Genomic DNA, 21,581 nt, shown 5'->3' on the forward strand with positions numbered 1-21,581 from the left:
AGCGGCCAGCCCAGAGGGATGGCGTCAACACCCCGTGGCCCTCCAGATACATCATTTCTTCCTGTCCCCAGGGCGGGCAGCACTCACCTCCGGCCTCAGGAAATCCTTTCCTGCTGCCTCTCCCAGAGCTGGCCATCAGCTGACCCATCCAGCCACCCTCTCGTGCTGCTGGGAAAGGGGCAGCCTGCAATCACACTGCGCAAGCCACTTTAGCCTACTCTTTTCACTTCCCATCGTCATAAGCATTTTCTTGCATGATTTCGGCCTTTGAACATGGCCACCTTAATAGCTGCACAATATTCCATGGAGAGGCTATGCTTGTCTAACCAGTCCCCTACAGTTGGGCCTCTCGGGTGGGCCCCCCTTTTGTTTGCTGTTACAAACGCTGCAACAGACACTGTTGGCCCTAAAGCAAGAATAGTTCTTTGTGCGGCGGGTCTGACCTGAAGAAGACCCAAAAAGCCCAGAGAGTGGGAGCTGGGTCCCAAGCTCTCCTCCCCATTTAGGGTCTGGGATCAGCAGCAGCCCCCACCCCAGTGGACACTTTAATGGACAGATGGGAAACCATTGTCCCCATGTGCTCGTCCCACCATGTTTCCTAGAGACTGCTCCTCTGGGACCCAGGGGAGGATTGGTGACATCCCCCTTCCAGCCTCTGAGCTGTGAGTCCTCTGCCGGGCAGGAGATGCCAGGCTGTCTCCAGCCAGCAACACCTTCTCCGCCTTCTCCAGGCTCATCCTCATGGCCCTCACGTTGCCCTGCACTCCGTGTTGGAGTGGTGGTACTGGGCCCCAGTTCTGAACTCATTTGTGTTTGGGGCAGTGCTTGTGTCTCAGCTGCTTGTCCTTTGGGGTCTCTGAGTGCCACAGCTTCTTTGGCTTTCTGAGCCCTAGTGCCCCTGCTCCTTCATTCCCTTCCTGCCCTGTCCTGGAGCCCCACCTGTCTAGCAGCCCCATCCTCCCTTCCCTGGCCACCAGCTCTGATCCTTTTGTGGCTGGGAGCCTATAGGATGGGGCAAGGGGCAGTAAACTGGGTCTCAACCTCTTCATCAGGACAGTGGGGCTAATCATGAAGCCTGTTTTGTAGGATCACTGTGGGCATGAAGTGAGCACATGGTCATAGAGCCCTAGGCCCAGGGCCAGCATGGGGGCTGTCCTGGGGGCTCTATCACTGCCAGAGCTTCTTGGCACTGAGGGTCTGCTTCTCCATACACCCCAGCCAGAGCCTGCCCAATGGGTACCCCTCCCCTACCCATCTACCTGCAGGCCTGGGAGGGGGCATTCCTCTCCCCTTCGAATTACCCCCCTTCCATCACAGTGGGGCACAGATCCTAGGGCCTTGATTACAAAGCGGAAATGCCATTCTGGGAGGCACAGGCTTGGGGAGTGGGAGGGAGTTTAAGTGGAAAAGGAGCAAATTTTTGAAATGCCTCCGCTTGAGCGGGGTTCCCCTCCCCCGCCTCCCCGCCCACACCAGCAACCCCGCCTCCAGCGCTGCTTTAATCCAGAGCCAGAGTCGGGAGGGTCTCCTGTTCCCTTGGTCCCAGCCGGCCGCCTCCTCTCTCCCAAGGCCAGCTAGGATGGAGTAGGGCCAGCCCGCTGAGGGCCAGGCCTTTTGTGTCCCCGCCCACCCCTGCAGAGACCTGCCTGGAGCCCGGCAGGCAGGGTTCTGCTTGGCTGTGAAAGCCTGATCTCCCCTGAGTGGAGACCCCCAAAAACCTAAGGACTCCCTCTAGCATCCAGCACAGACACATTCTCACGCGTTGCCCAGCTGGTTCCACTCTGCTTCCTTGGAACCTCCGGTGCTAGCTGGGCGAGGACAGGGTCAGGGTTTAGGAGGGGCTGGGCCCACAGCTCCATGCCTGACTTTGGGGCAGAGACATTGGGAACAGCAGGAGGGGGTGCCTTAGGGAGTGTTTCCCTGACCGCAGGCTCCGCTTGTGGGGAAGTGGGCAGTTTAAGAGTGATGAGGGGACCAGTCTTGGGGAGAGCATAGGGTGGCAGCTAGTTGCCCCATTCCTTCTTGAGGACTCTGGGTCACAAATCCCGCTGCTCCTTGCTTCCCCCTCCCTCCAGGCCAGGAGTTCTGTCTAGTGGGTCCCTGTGAGTTTTTCTGAAGGGGGGAGAACTAGGAATCTGATTTAAAAAATATATATATTTTAAGTAATCTCTACACCCAATGTGGGGCTCGAACTCGCAACCCCGAGATTAAGAGTTGCATGCTCTACTGACTGAGCTAGCTAGGTGCCCCAAGGAATGTGGTTTTTAACAAGCTATCCAGGGGCCCCTAGCCCCACCCCTTGGTTTTACAGATGGGAGAGGGCTGAGGTGGCACACCTGGCCAGCGGCTGAGGCAGCTGAGCCCTGGGTGTCAGGTAGGTGCTTCAGGTGTGGGGGCAGCTGTGGGTCTGCCTTGGGCTTGTATATATTTTATAGGCCATGCCTAGGGTTCCCTGCAGGGTACAGCCAGGTCTGCCCACTGCTTCCCTGGCACTGTGAGCTGCCTGATGGTGTCTGTAAGCTCAGCAAGTGGTCCAGGACGGTAGCTGAGGATCCTGGAGATAAGGCACTGCACAGTCTGGTTCTGGAGCAGCTTCTATCCTAGACGTCTCTACAGACCATTGTGCAACCCTGGACATGCTCAGGGACTCTGACACACCCTGATTGTGCTGTGTGGGGTGACGGTCACTGACCTGCAGCCTAGGGAGGGGGGCTCCCCAGAATCAAGGTGCTCTCCACTCAGTTTCCCTGTGGTGCTTCTTCCTTCCCTCTCATTCCTGGCAACCTCCCACCCCCATGTTGTTGGGCATGGTGTTAGGCCTGGACAGGACTGACTGAGGGATTGGGGTGGGAGCAGAGCTTCTAGGGCAGAACTGAGACCATTGGGGGGGGGGACGCTTCAGGGTCGCTTGGTTCAATTCAGTGGAGAAGGTGGGAGATGGTGAGCCCCTTGACCCTGGATAGGCCAGAGCCTCAGGCATGTCTGGTGGAACAGGGTGAGCCCTGCGGCTCTGTGCCTCTTGGATTATGGGACCTGTTGGAGTTCCCAGCCCCCCGCCTTGAGTCTTAATTTCCTGGGGCTTTCAGGGTAGGCCTGACCAGAGTTGGTGAGGTGGTCGTTTTTAGTTTTCTACCAGCTATTCTTTGCCCCTTCCCTGTTATTTCTAGATTCAGATCCGGATCAGACGGCCCTATGGACACGTGTGTAATGCCCAGGGTTTGGTGGGCGGTGAAGGCAGAAGTCGACTTGAGGCTAGCGTTTTGGGGGCTGCATGGGACTGCAGCAGCGCATGTTGGAGGGGGGTAATCCCGGCAGTCTTCCCAGAAGAGGGGGCATTTGTTTAGTCCTTGAGGAGGGACGCATTCTCGTCCTTGATGGAGGGCGGGGGACGTGCATTTGAAGAAAAGGTAATGTCCTCCGTGCCAGCCTCGAAGGCTGGTAGCTTGAGCCTGGTGCCGGGGGAAGGGGGTGGTTAGGGGCGGTCCCACTGGGCGGTGCGCGCCCGCGCCCCCGGGGCCGGCCGGCGGCTCATTTGCATGGGGAGCCACAGTGGCCAATGGGCGCGCGCGGCCGGGCCGCGGCGGCGGCGGCGGCTGCGGCGGCGGGCGGAGCGAGGTGGGACCTTCTCTGGGCGGTGGTGGCGGCCGCAAGCGTGGTGGCTGAAGCGGTCGGACCCACACCGGGACCCGGGCGGCTGCGGCCTTCTCGGAGCCCCGAGAGCGCGCGGCGCGGGCAGCTTGTGGTGCGCCCCCGCGGGGAGGCGGGGCCCCAGGCCGGCCGGACACGATGAACTACCTGGTGAGTGCGGCCGACGCGGCCCGGGTCCGGGAGCGCGGGGCGGGGTCCGTGCTCCTGCGAGCGCCGGCCGGCGTCCGCGTACCGGCTTTGAGGCGGTCCCGGGGCGGGCTGGGCGGTCCCTAGCTTGAAAGAGTTAAATGAGTGGCATTTCCTGCCGGACCTGCGGGTCCTGGGAACCGCTGGCCGCTGGAGCCTCCGCGGGGCCGCCATCAGGCAGGGGTTCGAGGTTCTAGAACCCCTCTCCCGCCGTGGCGGGGGCACCCGGAGGCGAGGACTGCGGAGGATCCCAGAGCCTGTGTGCCCACGGGGCGGTTAGAAGGGCGGGACTCAGGGGCCGCTCGCCGGCAGGAAAGTTCCTGGATCCGGGAAAGTTGCTGGCCAGAGTCCCGCTCTCCCCCTGCGGGCCGCCGCCTGCTGGGTGACCTTGGGCCTGCGAGACCCGTCTCCGAGCCTCAGTTTCCTCAGCTATAGGGACAGGTCCGAGATTCCTTGGACCGTGAACTTCCAGGAGGCGTGGATTTCCAGGACGCGGGGTGGTGGTCCATCCTTGGTCCTTGTGTGTGTTTTGGAGTGGGGAGCTGCCGCTCCCCGCCCCCAGGCTGGGGGTTGAGCGAACAAGTGCGTGGTGACCGAGGAGGTGTTGGTGCCGCCGGGGAGCCAATCCTCGGTCTGTTAATGATTCACCCCCGGCCTGTCTGCGCTGGATTCCAGGCCTAGGGGCAGGCGCTTTTCCGCCTTTACCTACCCTGGTTGCAAATACTGAGGTAGGAGCCGGATCTTGGCGGCGGGAGTCCAGGGCTGCACCGTGACCCTGGGTCCCAACGTTCGAGGTCCCAGCGCGGGGAGCTGGGGGGAGGAGCGGGGCCGCCACTCGGGGGGTCCCCCAGAGTGCCCAGCCCCTCAGTGCTGCGGGAGGCATAGCTCAGAGCAGTATTGAAGGAGTCGGAGAAGTTGAGACTTGCTGAGGGCTGGGGTGCTTGGGCCGTGGGCCAGTTAGTGCCGGGGGAGATTTGGGGGTCTTGGATTCCAGACTGGGGGTAGTGGCTCACTTGTCAGTCTTGAGGACACGGAGCTTCTTTTTCCCTACCCTACCCTGAGGGTCTAGGCTGGGAGGCACTCTCCCGGTTTGCCGTGACTCTTCTGCAGATTTCAGCCAGGCTGGGACATGTTCCTCATCCTTCTGGGCCGAGGGACACGTCCTGTGCCCATTTCCTCTCCTGGCTGGAGAGCTGATGTTGTGGGGTCCCGGGGTGGCAGGGCTGATGGGCCTAGAAGAGCAGGTGTGTGCTGGGTGCTGGGAGGAGCTTGCTGGCATGCCCTCCTGGCAGCAGCACCCACTACCCGCCTGCCCCGGGCAACGAAGGGGCCCTGTGGGAACTGGGTGGAGGCAGGGCAGTGCCAGGTTCTGCCGGGACAGTCACCCTTGATTCCAGGAGGAGACCTGGAGCCTCTGGCCATTACAGTTTGTGCTGAGCCAGGGTGTGAGGGCTTCGGGCTGCTAGGACCATCTCCTCAGGCCTGGACAGGGGATCGAAGTAAGGGCAGTGCCACTCGGGCATCCTGAGCAGGAAAGGCCCCTGAGACAGCTGCTCTCCCTGTTGTCGTACAGATAGGGAGACCGAGGCACAGAGAGGGACAGGTACTTGTTCACACGGGATTGAATTCAGAACTTAGTCTCCCGGTACAGCGCCATGCTCTGCCTCAAGTGTGCTCTACCCCCCTTCCCCCCGGATTGGGAGTGCTCTGGGCCTTGGGGTGCTGCCCTGTTCTACTGGCAGCCAGCTTGGTGGGGTCCTTCTGGGTCTAGGACGGTGCTTTTGTGGTCCCCTCGTGGCATCCATTGTTCCAGGAGTTCCCATCACCCTGTGCTCGTGGGCCTGGAAAACCCCCTCCCCCCCCCCCAGGAGCCCACAGACAATTGGGGCAGCCTGAACCAGAGGCCAGGTGTGCTCCCCGGCAGGCTTCTCGGAGGGGTGAGGGACACTGTTGGAGTCGCATTTGGAGAGCAAGGTGTAGGGCCGGGGAGATAGGGATCATTCTCCAGCAGAGACACTGGGCAAACTTCTCTTTCGCTGGGCCCTCAGGGCCCCCAAATAAGGGGCTAACGGGTGGTCTCCCTTCAGGGAAGGGGGTGGGGCTCGGCCCTCGGGCCCGGGAGAGAGGCCCTGGCTCTGCTGTCTTGCTGCCCTGATTCCTTCCACTTCTGAGTAAGGAGTGAGTTACTGGCCTGGATGGCTGGGCCCCATCTCAGGCCGTCATTTCTACTGTGCATCCCAGAAATCAGGGATTTGGTACTTCTATTTGAGTGAGAACCCCACTTTTGTACCATTGTGTCCCCCTCCATTCCTGCTGAGGTGGTTAAGGGTTGCTGCGAGTTACCATTCAGGACTGGAGAGTGGCAGAGCTGCAGGGGGCTTTAGGTGTCAAGGTAGAGAAACTGGGGTCCCTCCTATCCCTGCTGGGGCTGTTCCTTCGGCCTCTTCCCCTCCATGATGACATATCTAGGGCTGATGTGGTCCCCAAAGTAAAGGTCTGCCTCATGTGGAGCCCTCTGCGAGAGACTAAATCCCAGTAGTGAACCTGCCAGCCCACTCAAGAATCCTGAGTCCTCCCAGCAAGGCCCCAGGAGCAGAGAAGCAGAGTAATGGGTAGTCAAGTGCGCAGGTCTGGGTTCTGCCAGCCTGGGTCACTTCCCTGGGCTGGGTGGCAGTGGTGAGGGTTCTAAAGGGGTCGGGGACAATTCCCAAGCCGCTAGCAGTTGGAGTGGGTTGCAGGATACAGGGCTCTGACTCCAGCTTGCTTGCTGCCGTCTGAGGTGTGTGAGGGGCTGCACGTGCCGTGTACTCCGGTGGGAGGGCCCTGCCCATGCCGCCTTTCCTTCTCTGCCCAGCCTCCCAGGGGCAGGGTCCTGCTTCCAGCCCAGAGCCGGCCCGGCACCCAGAAGCATCTGCTCTTGCCGCTGCAGCCAAGGCTCGGCCCGGCTCGTGTTTGTGTGAGGGAGCTGCTGTTGTGCCAGCACTCGTGGGTTTTCAGTCCTTCCTTCAGCAGCCCTGCCCTCTAGGTGCTGAGTGGCAGACGGGGCTGAGGACCCGCGCACGGTCCCAGCTCTGTCCTCTGAGCCTCAGGCACTCCTGAGGTGGGTAGGGCAGGAGCCGCGCTCCCCTGGGGATGGCTCTGGAATAGAGGCTTGCCCACGGTTTTGCTCCTTGCTGGTCGAACACTGAGGACTTGAGCCCGGACCCTGGCTACTCACTTGTTCCTGGGTGTATTAGGGGAGTGATGATAAGGCTGGCTGGGACAGAGTTCCACCAAGGACAAGGGTGTGGGGACTTCTGGGAAGGGAAGAGACTGCCCTCAGAGTGGGAGGGATGGTCAGGACCCTGACCACTGGGCCCCTGGCTGCTGCCTTTCCAGGGGGATTCCCAGGGCACCAGTGAGTAGAGGTTGTGGATGCAGACTGCCATTCACAGACACGTGCGTTGGGCCTCTGTCCATTAGCCACTGGGGGCTCCTTGGGACAAGCAAACAGAATGCCCCAGAAATAATCTTGGCCCAAGTGTGAGACGGTTCTGGGTATGAAGGGAACTAGTGTTTCCCGAGTGACTACTCTGTGTAAAGCTCTATGCTTGGGGCTGGGGTGTGTGTGTGTGTGTGTGTGTGTGTTGGGGCTGAGGGACACGGGTGGAGGAAAAGGCCTGAGTTCCACTCCTGGCTTCCAGGAACCTAAGCACCCCGGGAGCTGTCTGGCTCTGCTTTGTCATAGGGCGCAGGTTTGCCTCTGCTGCTTGCCGACTGTGTCCCTAGCAAGTCAAGGGTTTCCCTGTCTGTAAGGTGGAAGTAGTCCGAGTGTCTCATAAGGCTAAAAGGGGGGACTGAGTATGCAAAAGAGCCTGCTCCTGACAGTGTGTCATTGTTGCTATTACTGTGAACCTGCCAATCATGTCTCTCCTCACCAGTCCCAGCCACCAGCTCACGCCTTCCTGCAGAGTCAGGGTTTGGGGGTACTGAGAGCGTATTCAGCGCTCCCCAGGGCACTGGCGAAGCCAAAGAAGAGACCCACAAGGCCGTCTGATGGCTGCTGCCGTCCTCCAGACATGTGCCCGCCTGTGGCCAAGGCCCAGCGACTCCGGGTCTGAGAGCCCACCCAGCCCGGGTGGGTCTGGTGCCCACAGGGCCCTAGGACACAATGAGGGCTATTCTGAGAGCCAGGCAGGGCCTGTGGGGCGGACCTGTAGGCTCCCGTGTGCAACAACCAGGGTGTTGTTCTGAGCAGGCCTGGCTGGCAGGTCACTGCCTGGGGAGTGTTGGCATCAGGCTGGGGGTTCTCTTCTCCCCTTCCCTCTGGGGTGAGTGAGCCCCACATGGTCTTCCTAGCTGCTCCCAGGGAGGCTAGGATACCATCGTCTGCAAGGGGGATTTCTGCCTAAGCCTGCCCACGGAGGGCCAGGCTCTGAGCTCGTGTGCCTGAGGGTTCCATGCTGAAGGACGCAGCCCCCACCCCCCATCCTGGGCACCTGGGTCAGAGGGCACGAAGTAGGCAGCAACAAGACGTTTTGGTCAGCACTTCGAGTTGGGGGTGACGGGGAGTGCGTGCCCAAGGAGGGGCATGGGAACGTTCCTGGAGGAGTAGGGCACAGTGGAAGGTTTCCTGAGGCAGGAATGAGGTTGCCAGAACCCTGGGGTAAGTCAGTCGCACTGTCTGTGGTCCCTTGGGCACAGAGGGCTGGCAGTGTCTGCCCGGACTGTGATGGCACCCTGGCGGTGTGCCCCTCTAGAGGCCACAGCTGTGCCCCCTTACGAGGTGGGGGGAAGCACCTGATTGGCCCAGGCTCTGGGGGGCCGGCCCCTCTTCCGTGCCGGGGCGAGACACTGGGTCCTGGGGAGTGTGTCCAGAGCAGAAATGCTCAGGTGCTGTATGTAGGCTTTGCCCTGCCATGGGGCGCCACCATTCCATGACATTTACTGAGCTGTCAGGCACTGTCCGGGAGCCTCCTGCAGTGTGACCGGCTGCGGCCTGCCTGCCACTCCAGGGCCACAGCCCTGTCTCCCTCCAGCCTCTTCCTCCCCCGGGGCCTTGGCTCATGCCCATCCTCTGCCTGCGTGCTCTTCCCTAGCTGGTGTCATGGTGCCTGGTTTCCAGTCTTCACGAGTCATCTGAAACGTCCCCTCTTTGGGGAGGTCATCTCTGACCGCCCTGTATGCAGTGGCCCTGTCCCACATTACTTTAGGTGCCCTGGTTTTCCCCCCTGCCCTAACAAATCGTTGGCTCTTTGCTGCCTTTGAACGTAAGCCCCATGCAGGCAGGGGCCTGGACAAGCTAGGCCTGTGCCGGCTTGCAGAGCCTGGCCCAGCACCTGGCAGAGAGCGGGAGCCGGCCAAACCTTTTGTGGAACAAAGGAACAGTCCTGTGAAACCGGACTGTTAGCACGGGGGATCTGGATGTTCAGAGAGGCTCAGGGACTTGCCCAGAGTCACCCAGCAGTAGAGGGAGAGCCAGACTCAGGACTGGTTTTAGCTGCTGCTGAGTGAATCCGAAGGGTAGGGGAGCGAGGAGGGACGTGTCTCGGGAACAGCTGGGGAGGCCTAGAGGCCCAGAGCTGGGGTGCTCGGCCAGCCGGAGCACCCCGGCCCCAGCAGTGCCTAGGACTCAGGTGTTGGGCTGTGGAGAGGCTGCCTCTGGGGCTCCGGGTGGGGGCACCCGCTGATGCAGACGGAGGAGCTCCCGGTGCCAGGCGCTCTGTGCCACATGCCCAGCCCAAGAGGTGCTTCCCAGCCTGGCTCCAGCCGCCCCAGACTATACACTTGCAGCCCTGTTGGCCTTGACCGCTCCGCGAGCTCACGCCAAGGGGGTGGGGGCTGGCCGCCCGGGGCGCAGGAGGCCCCAGGAGCTCTCCCTCCTTCCCTCTTCCCCGCTGGACCTTGCCCTCTGCAGAGCCTTCCAGCTTTCCTGAGCGCGCGGCACTGCCTGGCAGGGCCTGGCCGAGGCCCATCTGCCAGCCTTCCCTGGGCTGTCCTCCTGAGAGGTGAGGGGCCTCTGAGGGGCAGTCCCCTCCGTCTGCACCCCGCCCCCTCTGACTGGGCTGGAGGGGAATTTTCCTGTGACTCACTCTGCTGGCACTTCCTGTGGTCACCAGGGCAGGGGCTGGGGGGGGACCCAGTGGGGTGGCTCTGTGTTCTGGGGTCACAGGGGGAGGGTGGGCCGGGTGTCCCGCCCCCTGACGGGATGTGATTCCCTCAGGCAGGCTGCAGACCATATTTGGGAAACTTGCTTTTCTTGCAGGCAGCCTGGGGATGGGGCCCCTGGGCCCCCCTGGGCTGCAGGACAGCCCCTGCCCCTGCCCACTCCTCCTGGGGCTACGGCCTCAGGACCTGCTTCAGCCTCCCCTGTTCCATCCTGCCTTGGAGCCTAGGAGGTAGTCCACTGTACTTTTTCAGGATGTGTATTTTTTTCAAACCCCAAGCCAAGAAGTGCTCATTAAATACAAACTGAGAAATTCTGAAAAACAGGAAGAGAAAGCATCCCCCGTTGTCCCAGACATTCACACTGTTATTCTTACCCTCTCTCCATTTTTTTTTTTTTTAAGTTACAGTGACAGTTTATGGAGGCATGATCCATGCTTCGGTGCGTATATAACCATCATAGTCATGGCGTGGGCAGAGTGTCGCAGCAACTAGAGGTCCCGAGGGCCTCTGCCCCGGTGCTCACCGTGGGGCCGGGGTGAACCTGCCTTCTGTGCTCTCTCTGAGCTGCCCACCTGGCCTGGCTTCTCCCCCCAGCCTGGCCCCTCTTGGTTCCCAGCTTCAGCATCTGGCTCTTTCTGGGTCTGGAGGCTCTGAGTGGCTCTGGAGAAATGGACTCCCAGGTGATCCCCATTCCTCCCCTCCCTGGGAGGCCAAAGCAGCCCTGGTCTCCTCTCATCCCTGTGCTGGGGACCCTCTGTGATACCTCTGGGTCCAGCCTGGTCCTGGCACCTGCCCGAGGGGAGCAGCAGGGCAGAAACTGAGAACTGAGAACACCAGGACCAGTGAGGTTCTGGGCCTGCCAGCTTGGTGCTGGGGACCTCCTGCCTCTACCCCAGTCTCCCCCCCAGGCCTTCCCCAGGTCCCACGCAGGCTGCTTAGCAGTGTAGGCTCTACCCGGGCCACGTGGAGCTCACGTCCCTCTCCGGGACGGCTTGTGCCTAGCAGAGCCCCAGAGCAGCGCCTGCTTCTTGGGTGGCTGGGAGAATTAGCAGCAGAATGACAGGGTAAAGGTAGGGCCAGGGGAGGGTACTGCTCTTCTTTGGCCCTCCACTGTCCGAATGAGACCCTTTCTTGGTTTGCTGTATTTTCCTCATTGATTCCTGCTGCCTGTCCCTTTTCCAGAAGCATCCATGCTAGTGTCATGTGTGTAGTCTGTCCTTGGGTAAGTGTCTGGAAAATTATACATAGAGTTGTTTCGTGGACGTTTATAATGTTTACATAAAGGGTTCTGGGTTTGTTACTCAGGACGGTGTGGCCGGCCTTCCTCACCAGATCCCTGGACACCTGCTGGAGCCCAGAGCAGAGTCGCGGATGTGGCCTCACATGCTGGCTGGAACCCTGAGCAGCCTTCGTAGTGCTCTTGGCCAGTCCTTTCCCCTCCAGGCAGCACGCTGTTCGTATTTTGTTGGTTTTCTGTTGGTGTCTTGTCTTTGCCTTGCTGATCTGTAGAACGCTCCAGATTCTGGATTCATCCTGCTCTTGTCATTTGGTGACCCGTTACCCTGTCAGCTTTGTGTTATTCCCTCTCCAGTAGAAACCATTCCACTTTGGTGAGGTTGAATCCATCTATTTGTCCTTGTTGTTAACCTTAGGTCTTGTGCTTTTGCGGTCTTTGTTTTTAGAGTTGTATTTCATAATTTTTTCCCACTTCGAGGTCGCAAAGATATTCTCCCCAGTTTTTTCTTTTGTTAGAGCTAGAGTTGTATCTTTCACCCTTGGGTCTTTAATTGTCCTTTGTTTATAAGGTGAGGCGAGTGTGCAAATTGATTTTTCCTCATACGGTGAGTGAGTTTCCTAACGCCACCCGTGAAGCAGCGCTGGCCTTCCCGGCTGCCCTGGGGTGCTGCCGTCTGGTCGCCGCCGGGGCTTCTGCCGCTGGGCCATCCGCCAGCCCTGTGTTGGGGGCACTGGTCCCGGGCGCGCGCGCCGATCCAGAATCCTGGCACATCCTCGCAGCCTAAAAAGAGCGTGCCCCTTTGCATTTCATTTTCAGAACTGACCTACTTATTCGTGGACCTCTATTTCTCCATTTATTCTAGAAGGATTCTTTTTCTTTGGTCAAATTCCTTAAAAAAAAAAAAAAAGAAAACTCCTGCTGGCATTTTTGTTATAATTGTAACTTATTAAGTAAGCTTGGGCAAATTGGCCTTTTATAGTGCTTAGTCATCCCACCGTGAACTTGGTATGTTTTCTCTTTTATTCAGGTTTTTCCTTGAGCCTTTTGGCAGAACGTACACATTTTTTGCTCTGAGGTCTCTTGCTGTCTTTGCTTGATTAATTCCTGGGTAACTAGTAGCTTGTTGTTGCTGTTGTGTGGGCTTTTCTGTATTTCTTTCTCATCAGTTGCTGGTTCTGATTTGTTGGAATTATTACGTAGATGCTCATGTGGCCTGCAGATGATGACCACTTTGTCCCTGCAGGTCCCCTCCGCACACTCCCATGTTTTCCTCTCGGTTGGCAGGGCTGCAGGGCCGTGGAGTTGGAGCAGGGAGGGTGTGCATCCTGTTTGCTTCCCAGAACGTGCTGGTCATTATTGTCATTATTACTGTCCTCCCCAGTGTTGGTCGGGGTTGTAGTGTGACTTTGGAGGGGTTTCCAAGAGTATGTTGAGTGCCATCCTGGACTATAGGTGGTGGCTGCAGTCGGGAGGATTTTGAGGAACTGTCAGGCCTATTTGAAAAATGCCAGATCAGCTGGGCCTCTCTGCCGGGAGCAAATAGGGGCAGAGGCTCCAGGATCTCCTCAAACCTTTCCTTTCTCAGTGCCAAGACGAGTTGCCTTGGGTGGCATCTGGGTACCTGCCGAGCCCCTGGCATACATGCTCATGCCCCTCTGTGTCCTCTCTCCCCAGAATGTGCTGGCCAAAGCCCTCTATGACAACGTGGCCGAGTCCCCGGATGAGCTCTCCTTCCGCAAGGGCGACATCATGACCGTGCTGGAGCGGGACACACAGGGCCTGGATGGCTGGTGGCTCTGCTCACTGCATGGGCGCCAAGGCATAGTGCCTGGAAATCGCCTTAAGATCCTGGTGGGCATGCACGACAAGAAGCCAGCAGGACCCGGACCCGGCCCACCCGCCACCTCGGCCCAGCCCCAGCCTGGCCTCCACGCCCCGGCTGCCCAGTACACGCCCATGCTTCCTGCCACATACCAGCCCCAGCCCGATAGCGTCTACCTGGTGCCCACCCCCAGCAAGACTCAGCAAGGCCTCTACCAAGCCCCTGGGCCCAGCCCACAGTTCCAGTCTCCCCCAGCGAAGCAGACATCTACATTCTCGAAGCAGATGCCCCATCACCCTTTTCCCAGCCCAGCCCCAGACCTTTACCAGGTGCCCCCAGGGCCTGGCAGCCCCGCCCAGGACATTTACCAGGTGCCACCTGCTGCCGGGACAGGGCATGACATCTACCAGGTGCCCCCATCTATGGACGCACGCAGCTGGGAGGGGACGAAGCCACCAGCAAAGGTAAGGCTGTCCTGGCCTGAGCGGGCAATCCATCCCCTGGGAGTTTTGCCCAGGCCCTGGGTTCTGGCCCTAGGCCAGACCCCAGCAACAGCTGCATGTTTGGTCTGGGCCAAGATGGGAAGTGAGTGTTTGGGGACTGCGTTATCTGGCTACTGAAGATGAACAGGCACCCCCCAGCGAAGAGATCCAAGCTGGCCTTGGACCCTGAGGTGGCCTTCAGCAGACAAACCCCAGTGGGAGGGTGTCCCCAGCAAAGGATGCAGTCTCTGTCAAAGGCCTGGAAGTCTGGAAGGGGTGGGCAGGCAGGACTTGGCAGATGAAGCCTAAGCGGCAGACTGGGGACCAACCCCAGCGTGGGCCCTGATGCTCCTGAAGAACCAGACTCCTGCCTGAGGGTGGAGGGTTTTGAGTAGAAGTGACTTGCCTAATCCATGCTGTAGTGAAGTCATTCTGCCCACAGACTGCAGGGTACAGGGCCCGGTGGGGGGGTGGGGAGCACCCAGGAGAGGGAGGTGTCCCTGGGGGCAGCACTGGAAGGAGGGAGCTCAGTATAGCGGTTAGGCAAGAATGGCTGAGAATCCATTGGAGTAGATGGCATAAGAGACTTTCCTTTCTCCCATGTCACGGTTTGCGCCTCCATGAGTATCAGGGGCCACACCTCAGCCCATCTTGTTAACTCCACAGTCCTCAGCCCGGGGCCTGCATCTCCTGGGCCCGGGTGGCTGCCGCATGAGCTCCAGCCAGCATGTCTGCATCCCGGCCAGCAGGGAAAGGAGGAACACAAAGGGGAGAGGCCAGCCACCTTGTGCCCAGGGGCTCCCATGAGTCCTCTGGGAGTATGTGTCAGCTCTGTGGGTGGGCTTGGAGCACATCTTCCGGCCGTGCCTGGCTCCATGGGCACCCACCCCTTCTCTCCCGGAGCGTGTTGGTGGGCCGGCACAGTGACCTGTGTGTGACGCCTAGACCGCGAGGAGGAGGGTGCCTGTGGGATTGCCAGAGGAGGGCCTCTCAGAGGTCACCGTGTGGGCTGTTGCCGGGGGACAGGGCCCCAAGGGCAGCACCCTCAGCTCCACGCAGGCCTGCCTGCGCATTGTCCCCCCAAGTCCATCTACCCGTGGCAAGGAGGCAGACTGAAGAGGGAGGCCCTGTCCCACTGCGTGCTCTCGGCCGAGTCGGGAGCAGCGTCTTTTCGCCTTTGGCTTGTGTCTTTCCATGCCCAAGTCCCTTGAAGATTTGGGGAGTGGAGTTTCTGGAAGCCCAGAAGCAGAGGAGGTGTCCCACGTACTTCTGAGGACAGTTGCCAAACCCGGCTCTCCCTGTTTCCTCCATGGTGGTTCTTCCATTCCAGCTCGCCCAGGAGGACCTTGAGAAACCCAGCCCATGCCGGCGGGGAGGGCCCTCAGAGCCAGCCCAGCCCTCTGCGGAGGGGAGACCCCGGCAGGCAGCGTGCCCCAGAAGCCCTGGTGGGAGAGGCCAGGTGAGGGCACGGTAGCCGGCCCGTAGGAGAAGCTGCCGACCTCTGCGGATCAGCTCCCTGCGGCCCAGACCAGGTCTCCTCCAGAGCTGCCCGTGGCCGGAGAGACGGTGGCTGGGTGGGCACTCTGTCCTCGGGGCCTGTCCAGGGTTGAGGTGGGAGCCTCCCCCAGTCTGGCTGGGCCGTAGTCAGCAGGCACTCGTGTCGCCCTGCCCCTGCCCACGCCCGTGGCGTGGCGTCCAGGAGACCCGGCCGGAGGTCGTGCTGGCTGAGGGTGAGGCTCCATGGGCGCTGGCCACCAGGGTCACTAGCTCCCACTTCCTGCCCTACCTGCCCCTTCAGCTGCCTGGCCAGAGCCTGCCAGTGACAGAAGCACGCCAAGCTGGACTGGAAGAGCCCAGATGGGCCACTCCTAAGGTGGCTTTAGGGAGAGAAGCAGAGCCCTGCCGGGGAGGGGGCAGGGAGCAGGGCCTGGCTGCCGAGCCTCGGGCCAGGCCGGAGTCCGTCCCCCTGTACACTCACACTCAGTCACCATCTCACACACACACAAAATCCACGGTTTGCACACACCCTGGGGAAGCATGCCCTTTCTCCTTCCTGCTTCCCTCCCTGAATCTTAACCGACAAGCTGGTCCTGGTGCCTTTGTCCTTCCAAGCGCTGGAAGCCCGTGGGCCAGGGAGCAGCAGCGAGATCCACGGGCTGGGCTGTGGACTTGAGCCCACAATTGGGCCTTGGGTTCTGTGTCCCTCCCAGGCGAGGGGCTGGCTCTTAGGTGACATCTGGGCTCAACTGGCTGGGCCCAGTGGTAGGGCTGCTTGGAGCCCGCGTCCCTGAGGGCCCTGGCCTGGCGGGCGCCCTGTGTCCTGGGGCCGTGTTGCCTTCCCTTGAGAAGCCTCGTTGCTCCTGGCCTGGGCAGCCTCTGGAGCATCTGCTTTTATGTTAGGGTCATGAAAGCGGTGCTCATTTGTCATAGAAAACACATAACGTGTGAAAAAGCCCGGAGACGGGCGCCTGGGTGGCTCAGTCGTTAAGCGTCTGCCTTCGGCTCAGGTCGTGTTCCCGGGGTCCTGGGATCAAACCCCACATCGGGCTCCCTGCTCGGCGGGAAGCCTGCTTCTCCCTCTCCCACTCCCCCCTGCTTGTGCTCTCTCTCTAGCTCTCTTTCTCAAATCAATAAATAAAGTCTTAAAAAAAAAAGAAAAGAAAAAACCTGGAGAGGAGACTCCCAGTCAGGAGGTGATCATTCTACCTATCGCGTATTCTTTATCTGTCTCGCGTGGATTTGTATGCACACTTTTGCATTTTGAGACTGTAAGTTCCACGGATTTCAAGAGCATTTTCTGGGGTCCCTAAGGTGATTGTGATGGGCACCCCAGATTTTGTTGTGTCGCCCCCTCCCCTTGGGGCCTGATTGCATGGTCTGGGGTACAAACAGACAGTAAACATCTCGCTACAGGCTTCTCTGCCCACATTTCAAGGTTGTGCTTCATAAACCTTGTGCTCCCCCTCAGAAGTCTGGGAAGCGGAGGCTCTTAGTTCAGGGGTGGAGGTCCGGTAGGGTGAGGAGGGACCCTGCCAGGACTGTGGGTGGGGTGGGAGGCCCTGCTACCCAGGAAGCCAGAGGTGAGTGATGAGGCCGCTGGCCAGGAGGGGAAGGGTCAGGTGCGTGGAGCCTGGGGCACCGTGGCCCGCATGGCCGGGGGGAGAGGTCAGGGCCATACCACAGCGTTAGCAGCGTCTGGGCTGGGGCGTGGCTGGAGGACGCTGAGGGCAGAGCTGAGGGCAGAAGCAGGCAGGGCCCCCAGAGAGGGAGGTGTTTCTGTGAGGTCGCTTGTGGGCAGTGCCTCTGGGTCAGGGGCCGCAGCTGTGCTAAGGGGACAGCTGGGCAGACACAGCTGAGCTCCATCCTGTTCCTCCTGGGGAGCCCAGGAGCTGGGAAGGGGGCCGTGTCCAGCATGTCCCTCGCTCTGGGTGAGAGGTTAGATTGTCACCTGCTCGGTCCCACAGCACTCCAGCGGTGCTCTAGAGGAAGCAGCTGAGGCTTTGGGGGGGGGGAGGGGATGCCAGAGCAGGAGCCAGCCTGGGTCACGTGGGGTGACGTCCATTTTGCAGAAGGGGGAGACCGGTAGCCGAGCTACCTGGAGGGTGACTGCGGGCCCAAGCAGAATGCGGCAGGGGGTGTGGCCTTTCCCAGTGGGGTCTCTGGGCTCACATACCCCCCAGCCCCCACCCCACCCCGCGCGCTCTACAGACGCCCTGCTGGGGCCCGGCCCTGCCTGGGTCTGTTGTGTGTCTTCGTGTGGTATTGTGTGTTCTCTGCACTGTTGACATGTGTATGCGTGGGTCTTGGGTCAAGGGTTCTGTGTCTCCTCCCAGGCTCTGGCTGTGTCACCCCCCCGCCCCGGGGGCCTCGGGGGCCTGCTAACGGGGCCTCAGGTGCAGAGCAGGGCAGCCTGTGATGAGCGGGCTCAGCAGCTCTCTGGAGAGTAGGTTTCCCTAACGAGCTTTCCCTCACTGGTGGCTGCCTTACAGTTTCTTTCGGACGGAGAGCGTCTGCTGGCCAGTGTAGCTGCTTACTGTCACCCTCTCGGCTGCCGGAGTGGCAAGCTGCCCATGGCCTGGGCCTGGGGTCCGGCCCCAGAGCCTTCCGCCTGTGCTCCCTGTTCTCTCTGTCTCCGGGAGGCACTGTGGGCCTCGGAGTGAGCGGCTCCCTACCCCTCTTCGTGGGGCGGGCTCCCCACCTGGCTGCCTCCCGGAGTCCGCAGGGCCTGGAGACGCCTCGGGTCTCGCCTCAAAGCCCTGCCAACCTGCCACGTCCCGCCTGCCCCCGCCTGCCCCGCCTGTGCTGTCCGTTGGCAGGTTCTAGCGGCTAAAAATAGCTCTGGAGGAGACTCAAGTCTGGGGCTCAGGGAGGGAGATGAGTCTGGGGAGGGCCGCCAACTCCAGTCCCAGACACGCTGGGGGTGGGGTGTGGTGGGCAGGGAATACCCCACGGAGGCGCTTGCCCCGGCAGCTAACGGCGAGGCCCGGTTCTGCTGTGCTGCCTGGGAGGTGGGCAGAGGGCGCAGCAGCAGAGGCTGTCCCAAGCCCGGGGCTGAGCAGGAAGGTGCCGGGGCCCACGCCCCAGGCCCGGGGTACTCTGCTGCTGCGGGAGCACTTAGTGCTTGCAAATACGCAGGACACGTGGGCGTGCGGAGCCGGCTGTCAGTGCCGTGGGGACCAGTGCAGGCACGGGATGCAGGGTTCTGGGGGCATCGAGCCCGAGGGCCAGCCCTGCTGCCCCCAGGGATGTGTGTGGGGAGGGCCTGAGTCAACTCCGTTCCAGACATCCCCTTTGACTAAGGAACAAAAGGCCTTTCTGTCCCAGAGCGCTGAGCATGGAGCCTTGTGGGGGAGGCGTGCCCTGAGCGGGGTTAGATCCTGCCAGCCCCTCCCACTAGGCTGCGCGCTCCTGCAGGGCCAGGGTGCTTGCCCGGAAAGAAGAGGCTGGTGTGAAGGGCTCTCAGCAGCTTGCTGTCCTGGATGCCAGGCCAGGGAAGGGTACCAGAGAGGGGAATATGTTGGCTCCTTCTCTAGGCCAGCATCCCCTAAGTTCTTATCCTTTTCGGGTTATGGTGGTGTCGGCAGCCCCGTGGGTGTGGTGTCGGCAGCCCCGTGGGTGTGGTGTACTGGGGAGTGCGGGGGCCTGGGCTCTAGTCTTGGCCACTCCCTCACACCCACACCCAACTTTCCAGCATAGCCCAAGAACTGGCCCTGAGGTCTGGGAGTCTTCGGTGGCCCTGCCTTCCGGAGTCTCCCCAGGATGTGCTTGGTGGATGAGGAGGGCAGGAGCACCACCTTCTGGAGGCCCCAGGTCCCAGCTGTTGGGACCTCCTGCAGGCCACCTCCAGGTGGGCACAGCCTGGCACCGTGATGTCTGTCCCAAAGCTAGGAGGGGGCTCTTGGCTCCTGCAGCGGGGGCGGCCCCGTGTTGGGCAGCCTTTCTGAGGAGGGGGCAGCTAGGAGGTGTCAGGCAGGGCCATCCCAGTCATGGGCGGACCCTCTTCGTCAGCCCCCTTGGACCTTCCTCTGGGACTTTCCAGGTCATCCAGCTGTAGAGCACTGCCATTTCCTGGCCAGAGCCAGACAGCTCCAGACAAACCACGGGGGTTCTAGTGCTCCCCAGATGCTGCGTCACATTGAAGAAAGGGTAGAGGACGCAAAGGGCCTCCTAGCCCCGCCTTGGAAACCACCCCCTTGCATAGGCTCTCCCTGGGGACCTGAGGGTGTGGTGACAGATTGGTGACAGTTGGCTCTCTGCCCCCAGGTGGTGGTGCCCACCCGTGTGGGGCAGGGCTATGTGTTTGAGGCCTCCCAGCCGGAGCAGGACGAGTACGACATCCCCCGCCACCTCCTGGCCCCGGGGCCCCAGGACATCTACGACGTGCCCCCAGTTCGGGCTCTGCTTCCCAGCCAGTGTGGCCAAGAGGTAGGCCCTGGGTCTGGGAGTTGAGGGGACCTTGGGCTGGCCCCGCCCAGGGAGGTGGGCTTCCTCTGCCCTGGCCAGGGTGGTCCTGGGGTCAGTGCCGCGGGGTTTTTGCTCTTCCCGTCCCCGCTGGTGGCCCTAGCACCCAAGTCACTGCACCTTCTCTGCCGCAGGTCTATGACACGCCACCCATGGCTGTCAGGGGTCCTAGCGGCCGGGATCCGTCCCTGGATGTGTACGATGTGCCCCCCAGCGTGGAGAAGGGCCTGCCGTTGTCCAGCCACCGTGCGGTGAGCAGTCGGGGGCTGAGGCCTGATGGACATACAGGGTCTGGGTGTGACGGAGTGTGTGCTGGGGGTGGGTTGGGGGTCCCACGTCTGCAGGCCTGGAGGCAGCGAGAGACCTGACCGCAGGCAGCGGCTCTGCCCCTCACTCACTCTGTGACAGAAGTGGAAATTGAGTGCTCCTCCAGCCTCCGCTTCTCGTCTACACCAGGGCCCCTCGTGGGCCTTTAGCACGTTCTTGAGAGGATCACACAGGGTATTAGCAAGGCGACCACAGGATTTATCGTTCAACGCAGGACACTTCTGGGAGTGAAAGGGGACCAGTAATTATGAGGGGGCATCAGGCACAAACCAGGGCTGTCCTGGGTGAACCGGGGTGTCGTCACCCTAAATCAACCAAGCTCCTGCCATGGAGTAGAGAATACAAGGGTGAGGGGGTGGGGGTGGTGTGGAAGCTGTCCTCCCACCGAGTGTTTGTAGTTACACAGTGAATGAACCCACGTAATCCTCACAGCAGACCTGTGAGCGAGTTCTTCCATCTTACGGCTGAGCAGACAGGCACAGAGAGGTTGAGTCGCCTGCCTTAAGTCACAGAGCTAGTGAGCCCTGGAGCCAGGATGTTGAGCACAGGCTGGAACCTGTGTGGGTATGAACTGGGATGAAGTGTGCTGCGTCTGAATCTTTGGGTGGGCGGGCGGGCGGGCGGCGGCCTTGACCGTTCCTCTGCCCCCAGGTGTATGATGTTCCTCCGTCAGTGAGCAAGGACGTGCCTGATGGCCCACTGCTGCGTGAGGAGACCTACGACGTGCCCCCCGCCTTTGCCAAGGCCAAGCCCTTTGACCCGACCCGCCACCCGCTGGTCCTTGCTGCGCCCCCTCCGGACGCCCTGCCGGCCGAGGATGTGTATGACGTGCCTCCGCCCGCTCCTGACCTCTATGACGTGCCCCCCGGCTTGCGGCGGCCCGGCCCTGGCACCCTGTACGATGTGCCCCGCGAGCGGCTGCTCCCTCCCGAGGCGGCCGACGGCAGTGTGGCCGACGACAGCGTGTACGCAGTGCCACCGCCCGCCGAGCGGGAGGCCCCGAGCGAGGCCAAGCGGCTGTCGGCCTCCAGTACCGGGAGCACACGCAGCAGCCAGTCGGCCTCCTCGCTGGAGGCCGCCGGGCCGGGCCGCGAGCCCCTGGAGCTGGAGGTGGCCGTGGAGGCCCTGGCGCGGCTGCAGCAGGGCGTCGGCGCCACCGTGGCCCAGCTCCTGGACCTGGCGGGCAGCGGCGGGGGGGGCTGGCGCAGCGCCGCCGAGCCTCAGGAGCCGCTGGTGCGGGACCTGCGCGCCGCCGTGGCCGCCGTCCAGGGCGCCGTCCACGAGCTGCTGGAGTTTGCCCGCGGTGCTGTAGGCAACGCCGCCCACACCTCTGACCGCGCTCTGCATGCGAAGCTCAGCCGGCAGCTGCAGAAGATGGAGGATGTGTACCAGACGCTGGGGGCCCACGGTCAGGCCCTCGACGGTGGTCGGGGAGGCCCCGGGGCCACTCCCGAAGACCTGGACCGCCTGGTGGCCTGCTCACGGGCTGTGCCCGAGGACGCCAAGCAGCTGGCCTCCTTCTTGCATGGCAATGCCTCGCTGCTCTTCAGACGGACCAAGGCCCCCGTGCCGGGGCCGGAGGGGGGCGGCCCCCTGCACCCCAACCCCATCGACAAGGCCAGCAGCATCCAGTCCCGGCCCCTGCCCTCACCCCCTAAGTTCACCTCCCAGGACTCCCCGGACGGGCAGTATGAGAACAGTGAGGGGGGCTGGATGGAGGATTACGACTACGTCCACCTGCAGGTAAGTGCCTGCCCCGTCCCGGCTCCCC

General features: G+C 61.5%; 1 protein-coding gene across 3 annotated transcripts in view; it reads left to right on the top strand.

The window, feature by feature from the left end:
• The window catches only part of BCAR1 (BCAR1 scaffold protein, Cas family member), a 37,447-nt gene that overhangs the window by 9,351 nt on the left and 6,515 nt on the right, over positions 1 to 21,581 (top strand). For 2 of the 3 annotated variants that reach the window (XM_036088017.2, XM_036088020.2), the window contains exons 2-5: positions 12,893 to 13,504; positions 19,286 to 19,447; positions 19,618 to 19,734; positions 20,462 to 21,553. In XM_036088017.2, the coding sequence (XP_035943910.1) occupies positions 12,893 to 13,504; positions 19,286 to 19,447; positions 19,618 to 19,734; positions 20,462 to 21,553 (1,983 nt within the window). Of the gene's footprint in view, positions 1 to 3,630; positions 3,799 to 12,892; positions 13,505 to 19,285; positions 19,448 to 19,617; positions 19,735 to 20,461; positions 21,554 to 21,581 lie in introns of those variants that run through there. The other variant, XM_036088018.2, reaches the window with a different exon arrangement.

The sequence above is a fragment of the Halichoerus grypus genome, chromosome 15 (assembly GCF_964656455.1).
Source record: "Halichoerus grypus chromosome 15, mHalGry1.hap1.1, whole genome shotgun sequence".
Lineage (NCBI taxonomy): Eukaryota > Metazoa > Chordata > Mammalia > Carnivora > Phocidae > Halichoerus > Halichoerus grypus.